Source organism: Phacochoerus africanus, chromosome 2, assembly GCF_016906955.1.
Source record: "Phacochoerus africanus isolate WHEZ1 chromosome 2, ROS_Pafr_v1, whole genome shotgun sequence".
Lineage (NCBI taxonomy): Eukaryota > Metazoa > Chordata > Mammalia > Artiodactyla > Suidae > Phacochoerus > Phacochoerus africanus.
In genome coordinates, this window is record NC_062545.1 from 20,890,482 (window position 1) to 20,911,110 (window position 20,629).

The window sequence follows — 20,629 nt, forward strand, 5'->3', positions numbered from 1 at the left end:
TACTTCTTCACAGGCAGGAACAGAAAAGCGGGATTCTGAACCCAAGTACATGTTACTGTCATTTCATAAAGATCTTCCAAGTCCTAAATTCACTAATAAGATGACCTGCAGGGATACATCCCACTCAGAACTAAGGAACATGATTACACAGGAGCACACCTGTGCTTTAGCTGTACACCTGAGATGAGCCCTATTCAACAGCAAACCCAAAGCATTCTTCCTGAAGCACCACTGCTGCTCAACAGCAAAGTGGGAGGCATTCATTTTTCTGCATAAGACACTCTTTTCCCCTCACTTGTTCCAGCTATTCATCTGTTGACTGAGCAACAAATCCTGAGACAGGCTCCTTGTGGAGCATTCTCTTGAAAGCTGACTGAGACACAGTCCTGTCCTTCTAGAAGTCAATACAAGGGAAACCAATGTTTTAAAAACCATTCTTTACAAACAAACCTCACAGTAACAACACCTCAATTTCTTCATTCTTTTTCTGAAATGCAGATATATACTGATGGCAATCAGTGAATATGCTTTGTTCTGTGTTTCTACTGTTCTAACACTCTCCCGCCCCACCTCCAGTGATGGCACTGTGGGGGCAGGCTCCCATCCGGTCCCTTCAGAGGAGCCACGTACACCTGCAGAATGGCCGAGAGGGGGAGATACAGCCCTTGGATCTTCTCAATGGACAATGAAGGAAGGAACCAGGGCTCTTGCACATCCAAACTGTGGTTCAAAACTTACAGAAAACACACACCCACACTCCGCCACACACATAGCCTATCACTACAAAATATGACAAGTTCCTGACAAACACAGTTAGGTGTGTCCCATACACAAATGGAAAGAACCAGACTATGCCAAAGAACCAGTTCCACCTACAACCAGGAAGAGTTACACCTATAAGCAACAGCTATAACTTTGCTTTATGCCCTACAACAGAGGTCCGAAAATTTATTTCGTAAAAGTCCAAATTGTACTTAGTTTAGGCTTTGCTGGCCAGGAGGACTCTATCAAAACTACTCTGTTGTCATGATGTGAAAGCAGCACAGACCATATATGAACGAATGAGCCAATGGGAACGGTGACTGTGTTTCAACAAAACTTGGCTTGCGGACATGGAAATTTGTTTTGTTTTTTTGTTTGTTTGGCTTCTTGCTTTTTAGGGCCGCACCTGCGGCATATAGAGGTTCCCAGGCTAGGGGTCCAAGTGGAACTACAGCTGCCAACCTACACCACAGCTACAGTAATGCAGTATACGAGCCACGTCTATAACCTACACCACAGCTCCCGGCAACACCAGATCCTTAACCCACTGAGTGAGGCCAGGGATCAAACCCTCGACCTCATGGTTTCTAGTCAGATTCATTTCTGCTGCACCACAACAGGAACTCCTGGACATGGAAATTTGAACTTCATATCATGTCCATGTGTCATGAAATATTCTTCTTTTTTTATTTTTTGCAATCACCTACAACTGTGAAAACCATTCTTAGCTCATGGGCCATACAAAAACAGACAGTGGAAGCATGAAAGATCCTTAGATATAATAAGAGCATGACGTACTATGTATCAAATAAGATATTTCTCCTACATATCTAAGAGATGTACAGAGATTAAGGTGCATTATTTGTTTCTTTATAATAGAACTTTACGGAAACTGAGACACAGAGGTGATATAACAAGGGAGAGGCAGAACCAGGGTGTGATACCACAAATCTGACTCCAAATCCATGTTCTCAAAGCCTGTGCTAAACTGCTACGAAAATTATGAGGGCCCAGGACCATGACATTAGGGAAAGGAAAAGTTAATCAGTGCAGGGGGGAGAGGGGCTGAGAAGAGGAGAAGATATATTACCTGACTTCCCAAAGAGGGCAACAAGATATACACCACATTTAAACGAACTCAAAATGAACATTTTTTTCCAAGCTTATGGCTTTAAAGCATCTCTAGTGTATTCACATCACAGACGCTAAACACAGAATCGACCCTGGGAAACAGTTTAGAAATGTCAGAAGTCAGCCTTTAACAAAAATAAAAACTGGAGTTCCCGTCGTGGCGCAGTAGTTAACGAATCCGACTAGGAACCATAAGGTTGTGGGTTCGATCCCGGCCCTTGCTCATTGGGTTAGGGATCCAGCGTTGCCGTGAGCCGTGGTGTAGGTTGCAGACGAGGCTCAGATCCCGCGTTGCTGTGGCTCTGGCGTAGGCCAGTGGCTATAGCTCCAATTGGACCCCTAGCCTGGGAACCTCCACAGGTGGGAGTGGCCCAAGAAATAGCAAAAAGACAAAAAATAAAAAATAAACAAAACAAAAAAAAACAAAACTGATTCAGCCTGACAGTTAAACTCTGATTTAGATTTTTAATTCTTTGCAAATACCCATTTGCAGAAACTTTTCAAAGAGAGAATATACAGTTTAATAATTCAATTGGACTAATATCTGGTCAATACCTCCTTTGTGCCTGGCCCTGCAGAAATACCAAGCTCAGGTCACCCTCCCCATTTACAAGCGAGGGTTTCCATAGTTTTCCAACAAACACAAAATAGTACAAATGGTGCTATTGGTGCAGTGGAAACCAATCCGACTAGGAACCATGAGGTTGTGAGTTCAATCCCTGGCCTTGCTCAGTGGGTTAAGGATCTGGCACTGCCGTGCACTGTGGTGTAGGTCACAGATGTGGCTCGGATCCTGTGTTGCTGTGGATGTGGTGTAGGCTGCCAGCTGCAGCTCCAATTCAACCCCTAGCCTGGGAACCTCCATATGCTGTGGGAAGCAGCCATAGAAAAGGCAAAAAGACAATAAATAAATAAATAAATAAATAAGTAAATAAAATGTCAGAAGACAGAAGCAAACAGTCTCACAATGCAGGAGGGATAAGCCAGGGTCTGTGGGAGGGCAGGGGCTCCAAGGACAGTCATGGACACGTGACAGGACGTCTGAATGCAGCAGACCAGACCTGGTGAATCGGCCAGCCTTAGAGGCTAAAAGTGACAGCCAGTACCAGCCAATGACGGCCATGTGGGAATCCCAGGCCATTGTTGGTAGGACTTCTGGTTTCTCAAAAAGGAGCGAAAAATCTCAATTTATATGTGTAATCTCTCTCTCTCTTTTTTTTTTTTTTTGGTCTTTTTGCCTTTTCTAGGGCCGCTCCCAAGGCACATAGAGATCCACCGGTCTATGCCACAGCCACAGCAATGCCAGATCCGAGCCCGAGCCGCATCTGCAACCTACACCACAGCTCACGGTGATCGAACCCGCAACCTCATGGTTCCTAGTCGGATTCATTCACCACTGCGCCACAACGGGAACTCCTATATGCGTAATCTCTTCATGTTTGTAATTTCCCAAAACGTTATGCCATATAAACAAATCTCGTCTACAGGCAGACTGAATCCTTGGGCGGGCGACTGACCAACAATCTCCCCCCAGGGCATAACCACAGACAGGTGAAACACAGGATCAGTCAACCGTGAGTCCTCTGAGGAAGTGATAAAATGTGAAACAGTTACACACACACACCACACACCACAACACCATCCACAGGTCCACAGGCTAGGGATTCTGACTGATTGCACAACACGTGCAGAGTCATCGTACTTACTCAGACCAAAAAACAAAGGAGTCATAGCAGATTCCTTTCCTTTCCCGCACTCCCCACCCCCACGAATCCTAACAACCCTGTCATTTCTACCTCCAAATGTGCATTCCAAAGGTGACCACCTCCCTCACCTCTTCTGCACAAGAGTCAGAACAACTCTACTTTTAGGGTGCAGATCACATCGTGTCACATCTCTGCTTTAACCTGATGGACTCCCACCATAGGCAAATACAACCCAAACTCCAAGTAAGAGACCCTATATGATCGGGTCTCTACCCGCTAATGGAATAATCTAATACTGTATTACTATTTCTCTTTCCAATACGCGGAAAATCACAATTATTTCCACCATGGGTCAAGTTTTCCAGCAACACTAGTAACAGAAAAAAATCTGTAAAAGATTGAATAAGAAAGTAAAATTTAGGAAGTGCCGTCTGGAGTTCTGCAAAGGGTGAAACGCTAATGATGCTTTGTAGCTACAACAAACAAACCAGAGGCAGAACTGGGACTTGGATCTGGGGCTCAGAAGATTGCCTCCTCTCTGGGCTGGGCTATGCTGACCTTGACACGTGAAGGATGACAAAGGCAGTCTCTGCCTTGGCAACACTCAGAATTAAATAGAGGTAAATAAAACCAAGACCAACACAGCACGGGGAGCACATCAAAAGGACTTAAGAACTAGCTTGATTCTGCCGAATGTGTACCAAGTAACAAAAACAGAACAGAGACAGATTCTATCCTGTGAGTTACGGATCCCATTATAAAAAATCAAGGTGTAACTGTATATAAGAAGAGTGAAAAGATAACAGTTTTTAAATGCTCTCATCACTAACATGACTGATGATAGTATCTTACAAATAATAAATTTGAGCCCTTTGACAGTATTTGATTATTCTATTATTTATACCCATCTATTTTCAAAACAGGATCTGAAGCAGTCTATTCAATTCAGTTCCTATCCCCACTGTTTACAGCGTGTGTATCTGTGTGAGTGTATCATATGTGTGGATATATATGGCATTATCTATATATACAGTATATATAGTATCTATCATACTGTTTTTTTGCATTCTTTTCAGGTCAATCTGATGTCCCTGATCAATTTGAAAATGATGCTCCCACATCTAATAACATATAGTCAGTTTTATTGCTTTCTCTCTCTCTCTCTCTTTTTTTTTTCCCTTTTTTTGGCTGTACCTCAGCTTGTGGAGTTCCTGGGCCAGGGGTGAGATCCGAACTGCAGTTGCAATCTATGCTCCAGCTGTGGCAACGCAAGATCCTCTAACCCAGTGTGCCATGCTGGAGACCAAACCTGCATCCTGGCACTCGAGAGACACCACCAATCCCACTGCTCCACAGCGGCAACTCCTTGAGTGATTATTTTTTGCAAGGAGTTAGTTATTTTTAAAACTCAAAAAGAAGCACATGATTTAATACTTCTTTTAATATTTTAAATTCCAGAGTCTTTCATTTAGAAATCGCAAATCTCAGCATTGGAACAAAATGTAGCTCTTGTAATTCTTATTTTCTTAAAAATCAATAGTGCATAAGTGAACACTAAGTATAATGCCATTTTGGTTAATAATAATATGTTTATGTGTAAATGGAGTTAAGTATTTTACAACAAAAATTTACTTTTTTCTTTTGATAGGATTAAAAGTGGCTAGGAGTTCCCATCATGGCTCAGTGGTTAACGAATCTGACTAGGAACCATGAGGTTGCGGGTTCCATCCTTGGCCTTGCTCAGTGGGTTAAGGATCCTGCATCACCATGAGCTGTGGTGTAGGTTGCAGACACGCCTCGGATCTGGCATTGCTGTGGCTGGTGGCTACAGCTCTGATTAGACCCCTAGCCTGGGACCCTCCATATGCTGCGGGAGTGGCCCAAGAAACAGCAAAAAGACAAAAAAAAAAGTGGCTAAAAATCTCCTTAAATTTCTTCTATTATCTATTTTTTCTAATGTGTATTATTATATAAAACAAATACAGGTTGTCTAAAACTAAGCAAACTGATAATATGAGGTTCATTACAATTTTAAGCATGCAGCGGCGTGTAGCCTAATGGATGAAATGAAGAGTGAGTGATCTTCAATGTCTATTTAATTTAATTCAACCCCACAGTGAGTGAAAGTAGCATGGTTTTTGACTAAAAAGACAAAAAGTAAAACAAGTACAACGAAATGCCCAAAGAGGTTATTCAACACCTGGACAAAAGAAAACCAGCAAAATATGTCACGGTCACTGAAAGAATTAGTGAGTGCATGGCTCTCGGCCATTCTCTTTAAGAATTCATGGTGGTCAGCACAAGTTCTTAAGTATTGAACAAGCATTCCATTTAGAAGCTTGTTTGGAAGGAAGGAGGGAGGGAAAGGAAGAAGAGAGGGATCCTGGAGAAACAGATGCTCTGGAAATCATCCTCACATTAACTACAGAGCAGTGATTTACGCAGTGTTCACAGTAGCATCACAGCAACGAACGTGCATCGACCTAAGAAATTACAAAAAAATATGAAACACAAGCTATCACGTAGTACCTTTCAGAGAATCAAAAGTCATAGAGCCCGTAACAGAATTTTCACTTCGCTTTTGGTAAGCAAAGTAACTGAGATCGTGCTGAGGAAACTGGGATGATAAGGAACCATCTGTGGGCTCACACACCTGGTGGCCAGCAGCAGGGCCACCTGCACACGGCATGGACAAATAACCAGGTGAGGTCTGCAGGCTGAAGAAACCCTGACTCCGTATGTCTCCCAGGCAAGGTCTGCAGATCAACACAATAAACAATGCAGCTCATGCCACACAGGCACAGCTGGCAGAGCAGTGGCAGTGTTTGAAGAGTGCAGTCCCTCAAAAGATAGGCTTCCACGGGAAAAGGGTGAGGCATTAGTTAAGGCACTGATAATGGTAATGGGAAGTCAAAGAAAATATTTTCTCTGTTTAATAAAGGAGAGGCAGCTGCCATGCCCTTCCTTCTCCTTAGGGTGTCTCCTTAAAAACATACTAGGCCCAATTTTTTGGTCAAGAACTGGATAAACCACCAATTTTCCCATGCAAGACAGCAAAGACCTCGAAATTAACTCAGGAGTCTCTTGAGGTTGACAGGAGACCAGCACAAGGAGCATCCATCAGTCTCTCTAGGAGACACACACTCAGGGCCCTTTCTTCTACTTCCCTGAATATTCATGTGAAATTCTCTCCAGACTTCGTCTTTCACCAGAGCGGCCTGCATGCACCTAATCTGCTATGAATATTCAATAATAAATTGTGTTTTCTCTATATTCTATGTTGAACAAAGATCACCCGTGGACAGTATTTTTTATTTCCCCAACAGATTATAAAAATAAAAATAGCAGTGTCATCCCTCTACTTCCGACTCATGATTTGTCACAGTTGGCAGGTGACTCCCAGCAGCAACTGGAGCTAAAAGCTTCCTAGGGAAAGTACAGTTGGAAATGGGTCCAGTGTCTCCTAGCCCTCTTAAACAGAGAGAGCTTCTTTCCCCCAAAACCACTACCTCTTCAACAACCCTCTCTTTATAACGCACCGGCCCACATTGACTCAGGCCTACCCATCCATGCATCAATCAGAGCCTATCTCTGAAGATGGACGTGGTGGGGTCCCATGAACTGAGGGCAAAAGCACCAGGGAGATAGCTCTGCTCACCCCATTCTAGGTAAAGGGTGAAAAGTCATTTCCTCTCATCAGATCGATCCTAAAACGGATCATCAATTACAAAAACTTAGCATTAATGACCAATTTCTTTAATGATTACAGAAAATAATAGGTTCAATCAAAATCATTTATTAAGTATTCAGTATGTATAAACACAGCATGTTAAATAATATTTATGTGTGTGTGTGTGCACATGCGAGTGCGTTTTAATGTAAACACAGTAACCACGTAACTCATTTTTCAACTATAATGTTTGGAACCAAAACAACCAAATTGAATGAAAACAAACAACAACAAAAACAAACAAACTTATAAAATATAGGTAAAATATATCTGGAAGCTGTTTAGGAATATGAAATGCATTTTATTGTTTGCTTTAGAGGTATGAGTGAATAGACATAAATTGAAACTTAAGGAACCATTTCAGCACTTAGGGCCCCTAAAACAATTAGTTGAGTTGCCATAGACATATTCATGAATATAAATCAATGAAAGACCCAGCGTGTAACTCCAGCTCAGATCTCTGCTGTTGTGGTTCTCATCACACAAGGAAGCCTGTATAGTCTTACTACTAAAAAGAAGACTAAACATCTACAGCCTGCTTTTGTTACACCCTCCTACACATCTTTTTCCATTCTTATTTTTGCCACCAACCACTTCCAATATAAACAAAGCTGAAAACAATAGGACACTGAAAGCAATGTCCCACTGTCTCCAAATGGAACACACAGGAATAGCTGTTCCCATTGCAGTGTATTAAAAAGGTTTCATACATTTCCTCTTCCATTCTATCAATTTAAAGTTCAGGTTTGGAATAGTTAACTAAATGAAAACTTAGCTCATCTTGTCTTTGGAAAAGGAAAGGCAGAAATCTCCCAAACTGAAGTTCAGCATTTTCAAGTTTGCCTATGCTCCACCTAACCTTTAGTTTTTAAACTTCTTTTGAGAACCACCTCACCAAACTGATAAAAGAGCTTCTGCAATGTGTACGCCTCTGCTCTGACAGATGAGCAGCTATGAGAGTCAGCCAAAGAAAATGTAGGCTCCAAGTCAGAACAAATTTCCCAACACTGAAACCATGAGGTCTTGGCTGCCTCCTTTGGGAGACCAGCCCACTAACAAATGAGGCTTTTAGAATTAGAGTGAACAAAACACCCAAACTTTACTCACCAGACAGTAGAATAATGTGGACTTAACGAGCCAATGCTTTTTTCTATTTCTGCTTTAAAATATATGTATAGCACTTATCAGGGATACCACAAAGTTGGGGGTACCCAATAAAGTTTTAATTTAGCATTCCTAAGTAATTCTAATCTCCTATAATGTTTCACAATAATGCCTCAATATTTCTTAGCAATATGCAGCAAGTTATTATGCTCAAGTGCGTTTCACAGCTAAAGGAATAAAAATCAAGTGACCTGAAAAAAATTGGCCAATAATTTGCCCGAGGTCATAAATAAATGAGCAGCATACTCAGGAATAAGTGTTTAATTTCCTAACTTTTAGCTCCTTTAGATAATCATTTTCTTCAGAGCTCCTCATATCTTTTCAAAAATCAACAATCATAAGTTATTTTATACGGTGTGACTTCTCAGGATACCCAGACTCCGAAATATTGGGACTCTGGGCCATATTCCCAAGAACTTTCAGCAAAAAAAGAATATTATATTTATAGTCAATGCTGCCTTAGCTATTGAAAGATGGTTTTAGACCCACATTATTCAGTATCCTCAAGCTCTGTACCAAATCCCTCATGAAGGAATGAATTAAGCTGATTTTAAGTTTTAAATCTCAGTTTTTATCACTGTGAATTTAGTCAGTGGATCCTATTTGAAGAATCCCATGCTGTAAATAAGAGAATCACATGTATTAAATCCAAATGATGATTTAACCATTTGTCCTGCACATCTCCAAGAAACCAGGTATATGTGGAAACTTTGCATAGCTGGATTTGTTTACTTTTGTGAATAAATGAAGCAAAAGCCCTGATGCATTCATATCCACGAAATAACACAATTCATACCATTTTGTGCTCAATTCCACACTCTACTCCTATCCATTTCCAATACAACCACTTCCAACTGGTTTAAGGATATATTCAGTAATAAGCATTTAAATATTTATTTTTGTCACTGACATTCATTTATTTATTAAGTCTATAAATACTCACTAGGTGCTTGCCAAATGCCAAAAGTTGTGCCAATCAACAAAATAAGACAATTTCTACAGCCATGGAGCATACCATTGTCTAGGAGAGCAGAGACAAATATTTTGAGATGAAATTATTTAAAGTACAATAATGATAAGTGCTTCAAAGGCTAACTCTTTTTTTTTTTTTGTCTTTTTGCCTTTTCTAGGGCCGATCCCGTGGCATATGGAGGTTCCCAGGCTAGGGGTCTAATAGGAGCCGTAGCCACCGGCCTACACCACAGCTCACAGCAACGCCGGATCGTTAATCCACTGAGCAAGGCCAGGGATCGAGGCTGCAACCTCATGGTTCCTCGTCGGATTCATTAACCACTGCACCACGACAGGAACTCCTCAAAGGCTAACTCTTTAAGAATGTAGAGCTTTATCCACTCAAGTCTGGGAGCTCAGAAAAGGACGTGTCCTTGGGAAAGTGACCTTAAATCTCAGGCAAGAAGGAAGAATGAGAGTTGGCTGGGCAAAGGTGGAGGAAGGAGCAAGAACGAAAGACATGAGAAAGCCCACTGCATTGGTGAGAATATAATGAGGAGCCAAAGTGAAGTGAAACTGGGAGTAGATTGGAGGGGGCAACCATTTAGAGTTTTGAAAGCCAAGTAAGAACAACGGGCAGCCATTGAAGAAAGATCGTCCTGAAAAGACACATTTCAGCTACTCTCTCTTTAGAAAATGGAAGTAAGGAGAAGGATACAATGAATTGTGGAAAGTAAGAACCATGGGCAGATTATAACAGTGGTCCCTGTGTTCAGGGATAATATTCCACAAATGGTAAAGTCATGACTCTGTGCAAATGTAATACTAAAGTATGTTAAAGACTTTAGTTAATTAAGGAACCAGTAAGGTGTTACAATCGGTTCAAAGAAAAATTCAAAAAACCACATGCTGATATGCAATAAAGGAAAGTTGAAAAAAAATTTACAAAAGATGTAAAAACAAGTCCATGTAAGGGGAAATAATTGATTGCATTCCAGCTACTTTGCATTTTTCTGGTTAAGGATCATTTGACAGTAGCTCAAAGATAACACAAGGCAGATAACCAAGACGGCTGTGCTGAAATGACTCCCACTAATTTTTGTACCAAACTTAAAGCCTTTCACAAGTATTCCTAACTCGGATAACATTTTGCAAAAGAAGGAGTAAGTACAGACGGAGGAAAATGGACAATGTTGAATGTCTATGGTACTAGAATCAACAAGATTTGGTGTTTGAGACTTGGGCTGGGGTTGGGGTGGGAGTCCAAGAAGAAGATGTCCAGGGAAGGAATTTAAAACAAATTCCTAAATGACAGAAGATGCCATCAGGTTCTGTTCGGATTTCTCAGCACAAAGGTACTACTGCTCTGTAGAGGGATTCATGCTGCACAGAAGAAAACTCAATCAATAATTACATTATTTTTTTAAATTAATTTATTTATTGTCTTTTTGCCATTTCTTGGGCCGCTCTTGTGGTATATGCAGGTTCCCAGGCTAGGGGTCGAATCGGAGCTGTAGCCGCCGGCCTACGCCAGAGCCATAGCAACTCGGGATCCGAGCCGCGTCTGCAACCTACACCACACCTCACAGCAACGCCGGATCCTTAACCCACTGAGCAAGGCCAGGGAACGAACCTGCAACTTCATGGTTCCTAGTCAGATTTGCTAACCACTGAGCCACGACGGGAACTCTAATAATTACATTTTAAAGTCCATCAAAGTTCATGGATGAAAAAGAAAGGAGTTAAAATGTGTTCTCTTAAATAGGAATTTTTTTTTCTCTTGCTAGCCTTTGTCACCTAGTGATACCATGCCCAAATATAAACTTACCCCAATGCAGCAAGAGTCTGAGGGGAGTTTATGGAAATCTCCCAGCTTAGAACTGTAATTCTTTTTCCCAATTACCGCTGTGGAAGAAACCTACATTCAAAATTAAAAAGCCAGAGGAAAGGCGTTTCCGCCATGGCTCAGTGGTAATGAACTCAGCTAGTATCCATGACGACTCGAGTTCAATCCCTGGCCTCCATCAGTGGGTTAAGGATCCAGCGTTGCCATGAGCTGTGGTGTAGGTCACAGACATGGCTCAGATCCCATGTTGCTGTGGCTGTGGTGTAGGCCAGCAGCTGTAGCTCTGATTAGACAGACCCCTAGCCTGGGAACCTCCATATGCCGCAGGTGTGGCCCTAAAAAGGGGGAAAAAAAAAAAAAAGCCAGGGGAGAGAAAAAAATGTGATTGAAATTTAGTATCACTGCCACTCCTTCTCTTTATATCCAAATAGTCACAATTCCTTTAATAGATTTGTCCTGGCCTCATCCAAATTCCTTCTAGACTTTGATTTCTTATGAGAAATAATCTGAAAGGAAATGTTTCCAGGCTCAGCTCTATTTTTGATATTTTTCTCCAAACAAAACAAGCTTTTTATAGTGGCCTTAATAAAAAACTGTTCTTAGAGAAAAAAAAAAAAAAAACTAATAGTGGCCTTAATAAAAATTTTTCTTAAAAAATTATCAATCCTTTAGCTTCTGTGTCAGGTACATAACGGGACCTGTTACTAAAAATGATAACATTAAGTGGTCTCTTCATTGTCTTGGTGATAATTACTAACTTCCTGGGGCAAAGAATTTACATGAGGTTTAAAGCCCTCATTTAATATTACAAAATAATATATACATTATACATCTATACACTTAAATGTCAAATTCACCAAATAAACTCTGCTAGTACTACTGGACTTTGCATTCAGGTCTTTTTTTTACGGATGTCAATGACCCATGATAAATACTGAGATCCTTCTTGAGAGAATTCAGTTGGTACCTCACCCAAAGGATCGACAGATACTGAGAACTGTCCAGTGGAAAAGAAGACAAAGGAGAATAACTGTAGTGAGGAGATTTTTAAAGCTCGGAGTGAAGAAGGACTAGAGGTGCGCTGGGTTCAAGGCTCTGACCGTATACGTGTGAGTAATGGCTGTAGACTCCGAAATGACTCAACTCTCCTGGGTGATGCTCCAGTTCAACAGTCTATCACGTGCTGTCAAGGTAATGTCTCATCTGAGCCAAATTCTTGGCTACTCTGATAAGGCTAAATATTTTCAATTATTCTGTCTCAACTATCATTTTAGTGTCCTACTTCCCCCCTTTCATGTCTTATTATACTGTGTACCTCTTTCCATTCTCATAAACAGGAACAAAATAATTTACCTAGTTTCAAATGTTCTCTAAACATAGGTCTCCCAAGACTATGAAGCTTCCAAGTTGATCTTCAAAATCGGTTCTAAGGTAATTCTTCCCCAAAGACTAACTAAGCTGCTAAAAACTAGGTCTGCCTGACTTGCTATATCTAGAAAATGACCACATTATCCTCAATAATAGCCAGGATGGATACTGTGGCACAACTGAGCATTCATGAGACCTTTGGACCTCGTATCCACACACTCTTAGTCCCTAAAACTACATTGCACAGAATCTGGTCACACGAAGATGGATGCTTCAAAAGTTTTGAATGATATTGAATTCAAAGCATCCAGATGTTACCTGTGCCTCTTTAACAAAACAAAAATTTACCGAAAAACACCTGTGTCTGGCTTTGGAATATTCCAAACCTAAAACCACCAATTATGCATGCACTTCTTTTTCTTGACTTTTCTGTCACAGGCAGTGTTCACATTCCTAACATTCTCAGAGGCAAGATAAAATATCCCTCAACAAAAACTTGCAAATAAAATACACTGCAATCAAATAATCAACTGTAAACAGTGGGAAGTGGAACAATTTTTAAACAGCACTGCTCCAGAAAGGAATCCTAAAACATTCTCATTTTGCCTCAGAGAAATACCAGTGTTTATTTTCCTGACCTCTGCAACCTTCTCAAACAGAAACATTTGAAATTTTTGAAATTTCTTTTTTGTCTTTCTAGGGCCACACCCACAGCATATGGAGGTTCCCAGGCTAGGGGTCGAATCGGAGCTGTAGCTGCCAGCTTACGCCACAGTTGCAGCAACACCACATCCAAGCTGCATCTACGACCTACACCACAGCTCACAGCAACACAGGATCCTCAATCCACTGAGCAAGGCCAGGGATCGAACCTGTGTCCTCATGGTTACTAGTTAGATTCATTTTTGCTGAGCTATGATGGAAATTCCAACAATTTTAAATTTAAAATACCATAACAGAGTTTCTTTGAGAAACCTTGATTTTTTATCTTCCTGTAGTATAGTCCTATAATCCATTCACCTGAAAATTCTCCTCCCATCTCAGATTTAGAGGACAAAATTCCAACTCCAATAAAGCCAATGGATAATTATATCAGAACAAGTATAAAAATAGCACGATCAATTTCTCTGAATATTCAGCATTCTCTGCCCCTTAAAATATATATATATTGATCAAAACATTATGTTCCCAGTGGTTAGATGTGCTGAGAAAGAATAGATTTGATGAAGTGAGGAGGTTCACAAGAAAAGAACCACAGGGCAGGAGTTTCCACTGTGGTGCAGTGGGATAAGACTCCGACTGCAGTGGCTCAGGTCACTATGAAGGTTCGGGTTCAATCCCTGGCCTGGGAACTTCCATATGCCAAGAGTTCGGCCATTTAAAAAAAAAAAAAAAGGAGTTCCTGTCATGGCGCAGTGGTTAACGAATCCGACTAGGAACCATGAAGTTTCAGGTTTGATCCCTAGCCTTGCTCAGTGGGTTAAGGATCCAGTGTTGCCGTGAGCTGTGGTGTAGGTCGGCAGCTACAGCTCCGAATAGACCCCTAGTCTTGGAACCTCCACATGCCCTAAAAAGACAAAAGACAAAAAAAAAAAGAAAAAAAAAAGAAAAGAAAAGAAAAAGAAACACAGGGCAGATAAGCGTTATTAGCCATATCCCGTGAGTATGACACTTTCTAAACATTTCTGCACAAGGTAAAAAGGCCGCCTGAATGATACCAATTTGATTTTAACCAGGCAAAAATGAAGTCATAGTCTTTTTGGCTAAGTGAAGACAAAATTTTCCCAAAGAGATATTATCCCCTAAAGGTGCCCAGAATTCACAGAGGGCAAACCAGACACTGTCAGCCTGGTATCCAGAGAAAGCTAGGTAAAAATAAAGAGGTGTTTACCGTGTGAATGTTTATACCATGAACTGTTTAAACCAGAATTTCCATTTAAATATGTTATACAGAGAATAAAGGAAAATAAATTGTATCTGCAAACTGAGAAGATTTCTGTTTGATCTCATTTCATGGAGAAAATTCACTACACTGCCACCCAAACTCCACCAACCAGAATGAGGCATCTGAGTCACCACAGTTTTTGAAAGGCTCCGTTACCTTTGAAAATCGGGCATTTATCCATTTGGTAAAGGTTTTCTTCTGCACGTCATTGTGTTCATCTGTGGGAAGGAAAAGGAGAGAGAAGGGGAAAGTATGAGAGTTTGTACCTTTATCAGAATGCTAATAAGATCATCTCCATCCTGGAGAGTTTTCATTTGTCCCATTAATAGAGTTCATGATGCACCATGTTCCACAGCTAATGACAAATAGGATGGCATGGATGGAGCTGGCTAAGGAATGCCTGCAGCAGCGGGCCGCTCGGGCATCTCCCAGGGAGCTGGCTTTCTCACCCTCACCTCGGCATTCCCGCCACCAGCCATTAAACCCACATTTGGGAGAAAAGAATCAGGACCTTACTCTCCAAGTATAATACACAATACTTTCTGTTGCATTTTAAGTATAATTTCAGCATGATAAAGATGTTATAGCATGTTCAGGACAAAAATCAAAGCTATCCTTTAAAAACTAAGAGAGTCATGATTTCCCTCCTTTTCTTTCAAGTTCTACACCTTCCGGAAAAAAAACTACTCTAAGGTTTATAGTCAATTCTGCATCCTGTCTTCATGTTGTACAACTGACATGACAAAGTTTGAATGGTCCATCAAAGCAATCTAAATATTTTACAAGCAGAGAAATCAGAGTAATTTTTTTTTAAAAAAAAGACTGATTTTGGTTTGGATCACAAATTCACTTTCTAAGCCACACAAATAAAAATTGGCATTAAAAAACTAAAGCATCCTTGGGAGTTCCCATTGTGGCTCAGTGGAAATGACGAGTATCCATGAGGATGCAGGTTCAATCCCTGGCCTAGCTCAGTGGGTCAGGGATCTGGCGTTGCTGTGGTTGTGGAGTAGCCAGCAGCTGTAGCTCCCCTTCGACCCTTAGCCTAGGAACTTTCATATGCCATGGTGTGGCTCTAAAAAGCAAAAAACAACAACAACAAAAAAAAAACTAAAGCATCCCCAACTTTTTGGAGATGGGCAGGGTGATTTAAATATAAAGAAGCCACGTCTGGAGTTCCCCTTGTGGCTCAGTGGGTTAAGGACCCGACGTCTTTGTAAGGATGCAGGTTCAATCCCTGGCCTCACTCAGTGGGTTAAGGATCTAGCACTGCGGCAAGCTGCAGTGTAGGTCACAGATGCAACTCGGGATCCGGTGTTGCTGTGGCTGTGATGTAGGTCACAGCTGCAGCTCCAATTCAACCCCTAGTCCAGGAACTTCCTGATGCCCCAGGTGCAGCTGTAAAAAAGAGAGAAAAAAGGAGCCATGTCAGAGTTCTCTGGTGGCTTAGCGGTTAAGGACTCGAGATGGTCATGGGTTCAGTCCCTGGCCTGGGAACTCCCACATGCCACTAGTGTGGCCAAATAACTAAATGGGCCATGTCAAAATGGGAATAAATAATATTTGCAAGGGCATTGTGAGGATGCGTGAACGTAAGTGAAAACACCTGGCAAAGAGCTGGCATTGAACTCTCCATTGTTTGTTATAGTCATAATTATTCTTACAGTATATGTGTGAAAGGTAAATATCCGTGTTACCCTTTCTGTTACCTCTAATCATATCCTCTTCAACTGCTCTCCAATTCTCTATTAAAACTAGCAAGAGTTAAATCCTACAAAGCAGCATGTGAACAGTCTCTGAGTAGTTCTGAAAGCTGCCTAAGGAGTATTTGGCACAGCACACAAAGCTGCAGCTCTATCTGTACCTATACACACGGCTTGTTCCACTACCATCCATACTTCTAGGCTAATTCCCGCATGACGGCAGCAAAATAATAACAGAGAAGGCCCAAGTGTGCTCTGCCCTCCATGCATCAATGTCAAAGGGCTGTCCTCCATCCAGACCTCCTCAACTGTCCCTAATAACATAATTAGAAGCTCACCCACCACGTCACCGAATGAGAGGTATCTTTTGGTCTTTACTCCCTTCTGGAAAGAGAGTTTGTAAATAAAAGGTCACTCCAGGAATAAAAATAGCAGCAGCTTCAGAAAAAGAGTGCAGCTTCTATAGATCCATAAAGGTAATTGGAGACTGACTTTGAGACACCCAGGCTGCAATGGAGTGAAAAACAATTCTGCTAAGAAACTTCGCGTCGTTAACTGCGCTAAGAGGGGGGCTTTCTTCCACAAACGACAACACAGTCAGCGCCAGCCTCGATTTCAGGCTTCCTACCATCTGATCAATATCACATATAAGCCACTTATCAACGGAGAGGAGACTCTGAACCTCCCAGCCTGAGCATTACAGCCTGAGAGACAGAGCTGAGACTACCCACAGTATACAAGGCAGGAAGAGAAGTCAGCCCGCAGCGCACTGCCAGCCCCACCAATATGAATTTAATATCAAATATCAGCATTCAGAGCACTTGGAAAGTCCAATTATTTTGCAATGAACAAAAAAATATATATATAAAGGCCATAAATATTAAATTCTCTTAACTCCATACAATTTATACAATTTAAGAATGTTTTATCCTAAAATAGGGGAAATTCTAAGAAATACATTTTATTTTCCTTTTACTGCACTTCTACGTTTCATTTTTTCTTTATTTTATTTTTAAAAAAAATTTTATTGTTATTTCCCCTCTACAATTTTTTTTCTACTGTACAGCATGATGACCCAGTTATACACACATGTATACATTCTTTTTTCTCCCATTATCATGCTCCATCATAAGTGGCTAGACAGTTCTCAGTGCTACACAGCAGGATCTCATTGTTAATTCATTCCAAAAGCAATAGTTTGCATCTATTAACCCCAAGCTCCCAATCCATCCCACTCCCTCCCCCTTCCCCTTGGCAATCACAATTTTTTCTTAACCTCTTTTCTGAGTATTTAACCTCCTTATTTTCAAAAACATGTTGAAATATCTAATACTACATGCATTCCTCTGCAGAGATAGTGTGAATAAAGAGTACCTGTCACTTTATCAAAATGATACATAAGAACCTTGAATTTTATCACATATAGAATGAGATCAAATTTTAAAAATAGGTTCCCATCATACAAAGATGTTTGTAAAAATTAATAAGGTAATGTTTATATAATAGTCTTCATCTTAGGGTCAAATCAAAGTCTGAATATGAGTCTAAGTTACTAGTATGGGAGTTCCCTGTGCACTATTATCCATGAGAATGAGGGTTCAACCCCTGGCCTTACTCAGTGGGTTGGGGGTCTGGCATTGCGGCATTGCCATGAACTGTGGCAAAGGTCACAGACTTGGCTCAGATCTGGCGTGGCTGTGGCTGTGGCTGTGGCTGTGGCATAAGCCAGCAGCTATAGCTCTGATTCAACCCCTAGCCTGGGAACTTCTATATGCCCGGGCCCTAAAAAGCAAACAAACAAACAAACAAAACTAAGTTACTAGTATGAAATAACATACTGGCTCATAAAAGATAAGTTATCTTGCACCCAAACTTCAAAACTACTTCAAAATTTATAAACACTCTTCTTTATTCATTTTCTTAGTACAGTTAAAGGAGGGGGAAGGGATTCACAGCTCTATAAGCCATTATTTCACATTTCCCTCCTCTCTCTCTCTCTCTCTCTCTCACACACACACCCCTCCTATTTTCTACCAGGAATTCAGTAAAAAAAAAAAAAAAAAAAAGAATTAGCCTGCAGCTTTTCAGTTTTTCAAATGTAACAAATTTGCAGCACTTAACTTGTATAGAACTGCCCTCCAAACTACAAAAATTAAGCTAACAACCTTGGCCCAGGTCTCTGTTTTGGGGAGGCCAAAATATGTTACAAGGTGATAGCAGGACAAATAAAATTCTAAATCATGCTAGTTTTTTTGTTTGTTTGTTTGTTTGTTTGTCTTTTTGCCATTTCTTGGGCCGCTCCCGAAGCATATGGAGGTTCCCAGGCTAGGAGTCGAATCGGAGCTGTAGCCACCGGCCTACGCCAGAGCCACAGCAACACAGGATCCAAGCTGCATCTGCAACCTACACCACAGCTCACGGCAATGCTGGATCCTTAACCCACCAAGCAAGGCCAGGGATCGAACCCGCAACCTCATAGTTCTTAGTCGGATTCATTAACCACTGAGCCACGACGGGAACTCCTAAATCATGCTAGTCTTATCAATCCTTTTACCTTCCTAGAAATTTATACTGAATTTCAAAAGTCTCAAATTTGTCCAACTCTCCATTATCAAGCCAATGAGTTACTTTAATCTTTCCAAAGTAAAAGTGTTTAAGCACACAACACAAATTTAGACATAACCAAATTATTTATACATGTATTAAGTGACTGAGTATAATTTACACTCTAAATATTTTCTTTCAGGTTTCCAAATAAGTGTTTTCTTTAGATTTGGGTTTAGGGGAAAAAAAAATTAGTTTCTAGAAGCATTTTTTGGCTTAGTAAATCTTACCCATTAATGACCTTTCTCCATTAGGGGGACAAACACGGGACTGAATTAGGAGAAGAAAAATGTGTTAAATCCCTTAAGGCTGATTTTCCGAATTCTTCTTCTAAATATTTTGCTCGTCTTAAAATGCCTTTGACAAGCTTGCACAGATCCAAGGGCCGCTGCCTAGCGTGGAATTTTATTTCTGTGATGGGTAAGAGAAGTGAAGCAAGAAACATCAACTAAACTGCCTGGTAAATCTTGAAGAAAGATAGTTTAAATTTTTTTCACTTCGCTAGCTCAAATGCAAATCAAAAATTCTTCTAGCAGAACCTGGAAACAAATCTCAATTTAAATCTTCACCTGGAAATATGGTAGAGAAATTAGCTGTTTTTGCTATAGAAACACACAAGTCTTAGAAACACATACACCACCATTCAAACTCCACTACAATTAGAGAGAAAGCATGATGCTTGAAGCACATCTTTCAAAGCAACTGAAAAGTGCCCAACCAGCTGGTGATTACCTGAGTTTCAAAAAAGGTAGCTACTAGGAAGAGAAATCCCTAGACTTTATACAAAAAAAAAGAAATATCTTGTTGGATGATTTCAAACTTGGATTGACCTTATTGAAGTCTCTTTCACAAAATTTTACACATCCTGGAAAGCAGCTTCTCATTAGCAAAAGAGAATTCTTTCAGAAGCAATGAAAGCACCATAGACCATACTCCCACTTCTTTTCCTGGATGCTGTATGTGAATCAATCCCCCACCCATGTCCCACTAAGCAGCACTCATGTCATCTTCCTCCCTTGTTTTCTCATCCCCAGTCTGTACTTTCTAAACAACAATTCATTTATTCAAACAGATGCATCAATATGTCACGTGGAAACATATAAACATTTGTAATAACCTATAAAATACTATAAATAGGTAGACAAAGAAACAGAGACAAGAGGATACAGGCTGCTCTCAAGAAGAGAACTTAAACTGCCTGAGTTTGTTTCAAAATCTGCTATCTAGCATCATATTGTACCTCAACAATATCTCAGTCAATGAATCAGTAAAGTCACTTGTTGAACTAATCCTATCAGAAACAAAAAACTTTCATTTTAATACAATCAAATTCAATTTTAGAAAATTCTTAATTCTTTAATCTTACATGGAGTTCCTATTGTAGCTCAGTGGTTAACGAACCTAACATCTATGAGGACAAAGGTTCGATCCCCAGCCTTGCTCAGTGCATTAAGGGTACAGCATTGCCGTGAGCTGTGGTGTAGGTCGCAGACACAGCTGGGATCTGGTGTTGCTGTGGCTATGGCTGTGGCATAGGCTGGTGGCTACTGTTCCGATTCAACCCCTAGCCTGGGAACCTCCATATGCCTGAGGTGCAGCCCTAAAAAAAAGTAAAAAAAAAAAAAAAATCTTACAGTCTCAGAAGACCTAGGAAAAACCTTCAAATTAAAAATATGGTGGCCTAGCCTTAAGGGCTCAGCATTATCACTGCTGTGGCTC

At 40.7% G+C, this 20,629-nt stretch overlaps 1 protein-coding gene across 9 annotated transcripts in view; it reads right to left on the bottom strand.

Moving 5' to 3' along the window:
• UTRN (utrophin) overlaps positions 1-20,629 on the bottom strand; it is a 537,684-nt gene that overhangs the window by 406,023 nt on the left and 111,032 nt on the right. For all 9 annotated transcript variants that reach the window (XM_047770002.1, XM_047770001.1, XM_047770005.1 and 6 more), the window contains exon 2: positions 14,760-14,821. In XM_047770002.1, coding sequence (XP_047625958.1) covers positions 14,760-14,821 — 62 coding nt within the window. The remainder of the gene's footprint in view (positions 1-14,759; positions 14,822-20,629) is intronic.